Genomic DNA, 11,478 nt, shown 5'->3' on the forward strand with positions numbered 1-11,478 from the left:
ATACCTCTCCCTATACACCCTAACACCCTGCTGCTAATACCTCTCCCTATACACCCTAACATCCCGCTGCTAATACCTCTCCCTATATCCCCTAACATACCGCTGCTAATACCTCTCCCTATACACCCTAACACCAGGCTGCTAATACCTCTCCCTATACACCCTAACATCCCGCTGCTAATACCTCTCCCTATACACCCTAACACCCTGCTGCTAATACCTCTCCCTATACACCCTAACACCCCGCTACTAATACCTCTCCCTATACACCCTAACATCCCGATGCCAATACCTCTCCCTATACACCCTAACACCCTGCTGCTAATACCTCTCCCTATACACCCTAACACCCCGCTACTAATACCTCTCCCTATACACCCTAACACCCCGCTACTAATACCTCTCCCTATACACCCTAACATCCCGCTGCTAATACCTCTCCCTATACACCCTAACACCCTGCTGCTAATACCTCTCCCTATACACCCTAACACCCCGCTACTAATACCTCTCACTATACACCTTAACATTCCGCTGCTAATATCTCTCCCTATACACCCTAACATCCCGCTGCTAATACCTCTCCCTATACACCCTAACACCCCGCTACTAATACCTCTCCCTATACACCCTAACATCCCGATGCCAATACCTCTCCCTATACACCCTAACACCCTGCTGCTAATACCTCTCCCTATACACCCTAACACCCCGCTACTAATACCTCTCCCTATACACCCTAACATCCCGATGCCAATACCTCTCCCTATACACCCTAACACCCTGCTGCTAATACCTCTCCCTATACACCCACACATGGTGGGATGAAACGCATGGCTGGGCAGTTAATATAGAGGATTATTCCCATTTTCAGAGGGGTCGAGCAAACAGAAGAGGTGGTGGCTGGAGCTGAGCTCCACTGATCTAGAACCGCAGCTGTTAATAGTTACTGGTTACATCTTTATATTAATGGTGTTGCCAGCACACCCCTCGGCTCCTTTAATATCCGTGGATGTACCCAGTCTGGCACCACAGATTGGTCCACTTTTGACTTTCTCCTCTGTAAATGGACTTTTTACATTCTTGTTATCTACCTGTGGTCCCGCTCCATCTTCACATGTGAGCAAAAATAATGAAGGTGGTCTGCTGTACTCAGACTGTACCTTTATGTTAATGGGGGACAATCCATGGTTGGGTCCTGAAATCAGAGAAGGAGAGGGGTATTATTGTCCATACTGGGCAAATGTATGTATGTCTTTATTTATAAAGCGCCATTCATGTACATAGCGCTTCCCAGCAGTAATACACGTGACAATCATATAAATAACAAATAATACAAATAACACATAATGGGGAGAAGTGCTTCAGACATAAAAGTGACACTTAGGGAAAGAAGTCCCTGCTCCGAAGAGCTTACAATCTAATTGGTTGGTAGGAAGAACGTACAGAGACAGTAGGAGGGAGTTCTGGTAAGTGCGTCTGCAGGGGACCAAGGTTTATGTATCATGTGTTCAGAATGTTCTCAGTGCTATTCGTATGCTTCTTTAAGCAAGTGTGTCTTAAGGTGGGTCTTAAAGGTGGATAGAGAGGGTGCTAGTCGGGTACTGAGGGGAAGGGCATACCAGAGGTGCGGGGCAGTCAGTGAAAAAGGTTTAAGGCGGGAGAGGGCTTTAGATACAAAGGGGGTAGAAAGAAGACATCCTTGAGAAGAACGCAAGAGTCTGGATGGTGCATAACGAGAAATTAGGGCTGAGATGTAAGGAGGAGCAGAAGAGTGTAAAGCTTTGAAAGTGAGGAGGAGAATGGAGTGTGAGATGCGGGATTTGATAGGAAGCCAGGAGAGGGATTTCAGGAGGGGAGACACGGAGACAGATTTAGGAAAGAGTAGAGTGATTCTGGATGTCCTGGGATGACTGGGAAACTCTTGAAATGAGTGAAGAAGAGAGAAATACATGGGAAGAGGGGGAGAAATAGAGGAGGCTCATGAGGTGTGGGGGGGGGGGGGGGGCAGGGGGGGAACTCGCAAGACTGCTGATATGGGGAGTGGTCCCGGTCATAACTCTAGTCCAGGACCCCTGGAAATCAGTCTGCGGCCCTGCTCCCCAGCCTCCCCTCCCTCCCTCCCAGGCTCCCATGGCAGCTTCTTCATCCAATGTTGGCAACCTCACTGGCAGTGGAAGTATTGACTCGCCCTCGTCTCTTGCAGGCGGGTGAACAGGCGGGGCGAGCTGGGCTCAGAGTCAGAGTTCAAGCAGCTGGTGGAGGCAGACGAGGAGGAGGAAGAAGAAGAAGAGGAGGAAGAGACATCTCAGAGGAAGGAATCTGACACCTCGTCCATCTTCCCAACCTGCAAGACAATGACGGCTGTATGCGGGGGGATTGTGGTCTTGTGCCTGCTGGTGGCAGGCTTGGCTTATCTGTCCGGGACCTCAGGGTGCACCATGGTGGATGTGGCAACATCTTGCGGGAAGGTGCGGGGCCTCCACTGTGGCAAGGCTTATGTATTTAAGGGGATCCCCTATGCCAGCCCCCCTATAGGGCCGCTACGCTGGATGCCTCCCCAAGAGCCCTGCTGCTGGAATGACACACTCCATGCCAATGAGTTCAAGGCCATGTGCGCTCAGGTGAGACCCCTGAGTGAGAAGGGCACAGTGATGGGCTCGGAGGATTGTCTGTATGTCAATGTCTGGACACCCTCACTGGATCGTAGTGCGAAGTTGCCGGTCATGGTGTGGATCCACGGGGGGTATCTTCACATACTGAGTGGTGGGGAGCCCGGGTACAGCCCCACGGAGGAGCTGACAGAGCACAGCCAGACCGTCCATGTCAGCTTCAACTATCGTCTCAATGCCTTCGGGTTCATGGCTCTGCACCTGCTGAGAGAGGGATCCACCAACAACACCTCAGGTGAACTCCCTGCAATATAACCTGAGAGAAATGGCTCTCCGCTCTCTGTGCTCTGCAGTCTCTGCATCTCTGTGCTCTGCAGCCTCTGCCTCTCTCCCCTCTCTGTGCTCTGCAGTCTCTGCCTCTCTCCCCTCTCTGTGCTCTGCAGCCTCTGCCTCTCTCCCCTCTCTGTGCTCTGCAGCCTCTGCCTCTCTCCCCTCTCTGTGCTCTGCAGTCTCTGCCTCTCTCCTCTCTGTGCTCTGCAGTGTCTGCCTCTCTCCCCTCTCTGTGCTCTGCAGCCTCTACCTCTCTCCCCTCTCTGTGCTCTGCAGTGTCTGCCTCTCTCCCCTCTCTGTGCTCTGCAGCCTCTGTCTCTCTCCCCTCTCTGTGCTCTGCAGCCTCTGTCTCTCTCCCCTCTCTGTGCTCTGCAGCCTCTGTCTCTCTCCCCTCTGTGCTCTGCAGCCTCTGCCTCTCTCCCCTCTCTGTGCTCTGCAGCCTCTGCCTCTCTCCCCTCTCTGTGCTCTGCAGCCTCTGCCTCTCCCCTCTCTGTGCTCTGCAGCCTCTGCCTCTCTCCCCTCTCTGTGCTCTGCAGCCTCTGTCTCTCTCCCCTCTGTGCTCTGCAGTCTCTGCCTCTCTCCCCTCTCTGTGCTCTGCAGTCTCTGCCTCTCCCCTCTCTGTGCTCTGCAGTGTCTGCCTCTCTCCCCTCTCTGTGCTCTGCAGCCTCTGCCTCTCCCCCTCTCTCTGTGCTCTGCAGCCTCTGCCTCTCTCCCCTCTCTGTGCTCTGCAGCCTCTGCCTCTCCCCACTCTCTGTGCTCTGCAGTGTCTGCCTCTCTCCCCTCTCTGTGCTCTGCAGTCTCTGCCTCTCTCCCCTCTCTGTGCTCTGCAGTCTCTGCCTCTCCCCTCTCTGTGCTCTGCAGTCTCTGCCTCTCTCCCCTCTCTGTGCTCTGCAGTCTCTGCCTCTCTCCCCTCTCTGTGCTCTGCAGTCTCTGCCTCTCTCCCCTCTCTGTGCTCTGCAGCCTCTGCCTCTCTCCCCTCTCTGTGCTCTGCAGCCTCTGTCTCTCTCCCCTCTCTGTGCTCTGCAGCCTCTGCCTCTCTCCCCTCTCTGTGCTCTGCAGCCTCTGTCTCTCTCCCCTCTCTGTGCTCTGCAGCCTCTGTCTCTCTCCCCTCTCTGTGCTCTGCAGTGTCTGCCTCTCTCCCCTCTCTGTGCTCTGCAGCCTCTGCCTCTCTCCCCTCTCTGTGCTCTGCAGTCTCTGCCTCCCTCCCCTCTCTGTGCTCTGCAGTGTCTGCCTCTCTCCCCTCTCTGTGCTCTGCAGTCTCTGCCTCTCTCCCCTCTCTGTGCTCTGCTGTCTCTGCTTCTCTCCCCTCTCTGTGCTCTGCAGTCTCTGCCTCTCTCCTCTCTGTGCTCTGCAGCCTCTGTCTCTCTCCCCTCTCTGTGCTCTGCAGTCTCTGCCTCTCTCCCCTCTCTGTGCTCTGCAGCCTCTGCCTCTCCCCTCTCTGTGCTCTGCAGTTTAGTCTGTACCCTTCTCTGCCCTCCAGGGAATTATGGCTTCATGGATCAGATGGCCGCTCTGCGCTGGGTGCAGCGAAATATCCAGTACTTTGGTGGTGACCAAGACAAGGTGACAATCTACGGCCAGAGCTCAGGTACCGGCAGCCCTGGGACAGGCAGCCCTGGGACAGGCAGCCCTGGGACAGGCAGCCCTGGGACCGGCAGCCCTGGGACAGGCAGAGGGGTGGGACAGGCAGCCCTGGGACCGGCAGCCCTGGGACCGGCAGCCCTGGGACCGGCAGCCCTGGGACAGGCAGCCCTGGGACAGGCAGCCCTGGGACAGGCAGCCCAGGTACCGGCAGCCCAGGTACCGGCAGCCCTGGGACAGGCAGCCCTGGGACCGGCAGCCCTGGGACAGGCAGAGGGGTGGGACAGGCAGCCCTGGGACCGGCAGCCCTGGGACCGGCAGCCCTGGGACCGGCAGCCCTGGGACAGGCAGCTCTGGGACAGGCAGCCCTGGGACAGGCAGCCCAGGTACCGGCAGCCCTGGGACAGGCAGCCCTGGGACCGGCAGCCCTGGGACAGGCAGCCCAGGGACCGGCAGCCCAGGTACCGGCAGCCCAGGTACCGGCAGCCCTGGGACAGGCAGCCCTGGGACCGGCAGCCCTGGGACCGGCAGCCCTGGGACAGGCAGAGGGGTAAGAGGGGTGGGACATACGGACAAAGAACAGAGAGCTGCTGCGGGACAGATACAAGGCTCCTGTGTCATTCATTTTTTGACAACGCATCATGTAAATTTTAACACAAATATTCGTAACCCTTTCAGAACAGGTAGGGGTCCCAGTGCGTGGAAGAGGTTATAAGTGGTTGGGGGGGGGAGGGGGGTTATCTGAATCCCCCACCAATAGGGGTGAGAAGGAGATGTGCATAGAGTCAAGATTTGGAGGTCATCTCAAGATCACAGGGGTGCTGTGATATCAAATGTATTTCCCATGGCACTTTGCACCAGAGAATCACTTAGCGCTGTGGCTGTTATGTGCTCCCCATTGAATGTGTCAATCCGTCCTATAGCCTAGGGGTGCACAAACTTTTTTTGCTGTGCCCCCTCCCCCTCCCCCTCCCCCTCCCGCCTGCTCTCCTCCATTGTTGTGCCCCCTCTTACCTCGCACGGTGTCAAATGTCGCGTCACGTGACCTGCGGCGGCATTTGACGTCACATTGCCATGGTCACGCGTCCTGAAGCCGGCTGAATCTCGGCTTGGGGAAGAGCGCGGGACCTCTGCAACCGCCCGCACCCCCCTCCCCAGTTTGCGCACCGCTGCTATAGCCCATCCTAAACTCCATGATGTAGCTGTGTACCTGCTCTACTTCCCTCCTCTCCCATACACCTACTCTCACTCAGCCCTTCTCTTTACCGTAGGAGGCACGTCGGTTTTGGCTCTGTTGGTGTCACCGCTGGCTAAAGGTCTCTTCCATCGTGCCATCGATATGAGCGGATCCTCCGTGTTCACAGCGAGTATGGCCGATGCAGAGAAGGACAACCTCGTCTTTCTAAACCGAACCGGCTGCCACGACGTACAGTGCCTGCGCCAGCTGAGCGTAGCCCAAATCATCCAGGTATCTGGCACCTTCAGGAAGGGGGACAGTACCCCCATGGGATGGTCACTAATAACCATATGAGGGGCTACTAAGGGGATAAACCACAGTGGGCAGGGCCGCAGAGTATTGATAACTCTAGATAGGATAACAGAGTATTAGATAGGTGTAATTAGAAGGGTTACACAAAGTATGAATAACTCACAAAGGGTGTTACAGAACGGTCAACCCGGAAACCCGAACATCAGTGGAAAAGAAAAGGGCATCGCCTTCAACTTCATCTCCATAGTCTCTGTTTTGTTTAAGTTCTAGGAATGGGCTCTCACCTTCCTATTGTGAGGAGTACTCCAAGCAGTTTCCAGTACTTACCCTGCCCACAATATATATATATTTATCTATATTATAGGGGCCTCATCTTTATCATGGTTTAGGGCCTCGCAAAGTCTTAATCCGGCACTGGATATTATATACACTTACACATACTAACATTATATTACACACACATATATGAAGGGGCAAGACAGGGAGAATGCCCCAGAGCTAACAGGAGGTTATTTGGCTCCCTCTTGTGAGCACAATAAGTATACACAGGTGCAGGGCTGTGCCCGTGAGGCCGGGAGAGAAATCCGTGATGGAGACAGTTGGTGTCAGGCTGTAGAAACCTGAACAAAGAGGCCCATTGGGGCAGTAGTGTATCCACCTCAAAACACACCTGCTTAAGGAAGCATACGAGTAGCTGCGTGGCTGATACTATACACCCCATACATAAAGCTTGGCCCCCTGCAGACGCACTTACCAGAACGTCCTCCTAATGTCTCTGTACGTTCTCCCTACCTACCAATTAGATTGTAAGCTCTTCGGAGCAAGGACTCCTCTTCCTAAATGTTACTTTTATGTCTGAAGCACTTCTCCCCTTTGTGTTATTTGTTATTTATATGATTACCACGTATATTACTGCTGTGACGCACTATGTACATTAATGGCGCTATATAGAGACATACATACATCTTGTTCACATGTGCACCTAATTACCATCACAGATTACTTACTCCACAGCATAACGGCTAACCAGGTTAACCTGCATTCATATACAGATTTCAGGACTCGCAGGGTCTGAGGGGCTGACTTTATGGACCTGCAGACCATGGAACGTCCTCTAACCAGAGGTGCTTAGAAATGCTTACAGCACACATAGGGCTATCTTAAATATGAAAGAAGCCAACGGATCTTACCAGGGCTGAGGTTTCACAGCAGGTAGGAAAAAGGGCAGACTTGGTGCCACCAAATGGTTCTTGTCGTGTTATTTTCTTCTACGTCACCAATCCATTGGGCTGCTGAATAACTCTACGCTTTGCCTTTGCTACTTCCAGGCTATTCCTTGGTATGGGTACCCAGACTGGGCAGCTGAAGACCTCTGCGACCTTCCACAGAAGGGGAAGTTTGTTGGGCCGGTGGCTGTGGTGGACGGGTATGTGGTGCCAGCTCCCCCATTAGAGGTGTGGCAGAAGAAGATTCTGGGGTACAGCGATGTGCCATTTTTGATTGGCACCACCCTCCAAGAGGCTGAATATGGGTAAGAGAGAGTTGGTGACCAGCTTTATTGTTACTACAGGGACACATCCCGTGGGCCATAGTTCCTTTCTGTGCTGGGCTTTGGGTGAAGACATCAACTTGGTAGTAGTCTCAAGTCCTCTTTCCGGCACAGAATTAATAGCAGTAGTATTAATATACTATAGATACATTTATTGTATATGTGAATATGCGGGTGGTTGGTTACTCGTAACACTTGAGCAGGCTGAGGTTCTCAGAGATGTTTTAAGAAACATGGTATCATGGTGAATTTTAAACTAGCACACATTTAAATTAATTAAAGCTAGAGGAAATCAAACCTTTTGTTCCAGCATCTCATTAAAAAAAAAAAATTAAACTGAAATTATTTTAAAATGCAAAACTGAAAAAAAGTCTCCACTGGCCGAGATTTAACCAATTCTATTAGGGGTGGCCAACTCCAGTCCTCAAAGGCCACCAACAGGTCAGGTTTTCCATGTTTCAGCACAAGTGGCTCAGCCAAAAACCTGTGCTGAAGCAGGGATAGCCTTAAAATCTGATGAAGCGCTATGTATACTAATGGTGCTATATAAATAAAGACATACATACCTGTTGATGGCTCTTGAGGACTGGGCTTGGCCACCCGATTAAAATGTTACCTAAAGAGCTTTGCTTTGTTACCAAGGATCGTGTTACAACTAACTACCTTTCATTATAGTACTGCTTTTATTAGGATTAAGGCAGCGTTCGTTTCTTTCTGCAGCCCTGTGTATGCCAACATCTCTCAGTGGTCAGAAGAGGATTATCACTGGTTTGTGAAAGGTAAATAACGCTGCCCTTCTCCTGCTGTTACTGGCGACTTGGTAGCTGCTTGATGGAGCTTTGCCCTTGTGGTTCACAGTCCGGCTGGACACCTTTGGAGGAAGCCTAACAAAAGATGCCCTTGACCTGTATCCCACCTCGGAGTTCTGCTCCCAACCCAAGCGCTGCGTGGAGAAGACATTCATGACGATGGTGTCAGACCTGAGGGCAACGTGTCCCAATAATGTGCTGGCCACGCAAGCTGCAGGTATGAGACCACGCTCAGTCCCCATAAGGGACATTTGGTCAAATTACTCCGCATGTTTATTGTCTCAAAGAAAAATAGAATCAGGCTTCAAGCCCAATAGTTGGGCTGGTTCTGGTTTCTTTGGAAATGAAGTGTTGTCCATAGCAATGGGGGCACCGAATGTCGCCCTTCCCCGCCCTGTCCGGGGCCTGATCACCACGCAGGGATTATTTATTACATGGCGACCGTGCCAATTGGGGCATTACTACACAGAAACTCACATTGAGGTCGGTTACCACAGGGACATTACACAAAAAAGGGGGAGCTAGAAGAAATCAAACCTCTCCCACCTTTCAGCATCAGTGGCCCAGATTGAACCAATTAATGTCATTAGTTAATGTTGGTCCTGACTAGAACAGAAAGAGGGGCGCTTTGGGAGCATACAATAAAAGGTTTTTAATGATTAAAGTCATAGTACAATACACAATGGAAACTTTGCTGTGATTTCCTTATGTTGTGCAGTCCTGTAATGAGGAGGGTGTAGCAGATCTCTGGTAGCTTGTATGACGTCCTCCTCTCAGTGCCTGGAATAGGACCTGCTTGTGCAGCCGATGTATTTGCAGCTGCTGTACTCCTCCTTCCACTGCGCGCGTCCCCTGGGACTCAGGGGGTGTCCTACACCGTCGGGGGTAGATGTTGTATAGCAGCAGGCTTCCATGAAGTCCGTCCGCACCGGAAGTGACGTAGTATGGCAACCCGTGTGTTACAATCCATGGGGATCCCCCTTGCGCTGAGTTTCTCTCCGACGTGATGTGAGAGCGGTCTCGTTTAAAGTAAAACCATCCAGTTCAAATAATAGAAGATTCGCTGGCCATGCAGTTCCATTTTAAATTCATCAGGAACCAGCTTGTCCTCTAATAATCCAACGCGTTTCGGCACGCACTGCATCTTCATCACGGGTATCAGAGACTGCTTATAATATAAATGCGTCCCTTGCCTGCATTGGGCTGATCGCCGCTTGGTTACTTACAGCGGCGCTGTCCAGTCCGGTTTATCGCTACGTGGTCACCTACACCCCGTCGCGTCCAACTCTGCTCAATAACCTTTTCTCCTTCGAGAGCTGGTTTGCTTTTCACATGCTGGACGTGCTCGGGCTTTACGGAACGCTGGAGTACGCGTTGGGGCAAACTACAGCGGAAGACCACGCGTTCCAGCGGCTCGTGAGGAAATACATCCTTTATTTCGCCAGGGAAGGTAAGAGCCAAGAGGAGGAAACCGGGAGAAGGGGGTGATGCTCCTCTCCCCAGCCCAGGGACGGAACAAGAACTGGGGGGGCCCAGGAGGGAGGGGGCCCAGGGACAGAACAGGAGGGAGGAGGGGGGGTGCAGAACAAGAACTAGGGGGGACCCAGGAGGGAGGGGGGTCCAGGGACAGAACAGGAGGGAGCAGGGGGGGGCAGAACAGGAACTGGGGGGGACCCAGGAGGGAGGGGGGTCCAGGGACAGAAGCTCAGGAGGGGGGCAGAACAGGAACTGGGGGCAGGGGGGGACAGTGTAGCCATGGGACTGAACAGGAACTGGGGGGAGGGGAGCAGGAACTGGGGGGAGTGGAGGGGCAGGGGGCCCAGGAACAGAACAGGAACTGGGGGGACGAAGGAGGGAGGGGGGTCCAGGGACAGAACAGGAGCTCGGGGGGGGGGGGGAGGACAGTGTAGCCATGGGACTGAACAGGAACTGGGGTGGGGGAGGGGCAGGGGGCCCAGGAACAGAACAGGAACTCGGGGGGGCAGGGGGGCCCTGTGCAAACACACAGTTCTGTTGCGCTATGGTTTCTGGGGGAGGATTTCTCAGACCGCAGAAATCTTAGTGGCAGCATTAGCCCTACACCAGGAGTGGTCAACTACAGTCCTCAGGGGCCACCAACAGCCCAGGTTTTCAGACTCTCCCCTTCAGCATAGGTGGCTCAGTCATTATGATTCAGCCCCCTGTGCTGAAGCAGGGATAGCCTCAATTGGCCACTCCTGCTCTACACCATTAGGACCACCAGGGAAGATAGGATTATGTCCCTGACCCCTGCTTCTCTGTCGCAGGAGTCATGCCAGCTGAGTGGCCAGAGTACCCCAACAGCACGGCGCTGCTGTCCAGCTCCCTGACCACTGTCCGTGACTATCGCTCTGCACAGTGCTCCTTGTGGCAGACGAACAACATGTTCCAATATGCCTGGGTCAACTAGACTGGTCAGAGGGAGCCCTGTAATACTGTAATCTGGCTATTCTAACCCTGTTTCACACCTGGGGATCTACAGCCAGGGACGTGAAACAAGTATGATGCTTAGTGACTTGATGTTTGTGCATTCCAAGACACTGCGGGGCCTTGCTCAACTGGAAGACCAGATAGATTATCTAACGGGTGTTTACTTCATTCTTTTAAAAATCAAGCAGTTGCTTTGCAGCTCTACACACAGGTGAATCTTTCTCCCAAAATCAAACTCCAAACCTGAATAAATAATCGGACGCAATTCCTGCTGGTTACCAGAATGTTTTTGGTATATTGAAGACTAGAAGTCACCAGGGCTCATTTGCCTTACTGCAAAATCCCTACACCATCACAAACCCCCACAAATCCAATCAGGTCTCCAGGAACATTTGGCTAGCAGCTGTCAAGCAGAACTTCCCATTTAAACAAAACAATCATTAGCCACGTGACTCTTGTTCTATAAAGATTTCTATTTTTTGGGGTGTTTGGAGAGGACGGGCTGGGGTTTCTTCTCAAATAAAGTGTTGTAGACTGTCCGATTACAATGTTTATTTGACCATTTCTAGAGACACTGAATAGTAACAGAACGCACTCACTGTTTTTCACCCCACACTTGCTTTTGGGGCGGCTCTCACTGGAACCAAGTTAATACCAAGT

At 52.6% G+C, this 11,478-nt stretch overlaps 1 protein-coding gene across 1 annotated transcript; it reads left to right on the top strand.

Annotated features, from left to right (window-relative positions):
• The first annotated feature begins 2,192 nt into the window (after nt 1-2,192).
• LOC142476187 (para-nitrobenzyl esterase-like) lies at nt 2,193-11,357 on the top strand. The gene is made up of 8 exons (XM_075581671.1): nt 2,193-2,907; nt 4,423-4,530; nt 5,795-5,991; nt 7,341-7,543; nt 8,282-8,340; nt 8,420-8,587; nt 9,599-9,820; nt 10,656-11,357. Exons 1-8 carry the CDS (start codon nt 2,358-2,360, stop codon nt 10,796-10,798), a joined length of 1,650 nt encoding a protein of 549 aa, XP_075437786.1. The 5' UTR covers nt 2,193-2,357; the 3' UTR covers nt 10,799-11,357.
• The last annotated feature ends 121 nt before the right edge of the window (nt 11,358-11,478 follow it).

This window comes from Ascaphus truei, unplaced genomic scaffold (assembly GCF_040206685.1).
Source record: "Ascaphus truei isolate aAscTru1 unplaced genomic scaffold, aAscTru1.hap1 HAP1_SCAFFOLD_1474, whole genome shotgun sequence".
Lineage (NCBI taxonomy): Eukaryota > Metazoa > Chordata > Amphibia > Anura > Ascaphidae > Ascaphus > Ascaphus truei.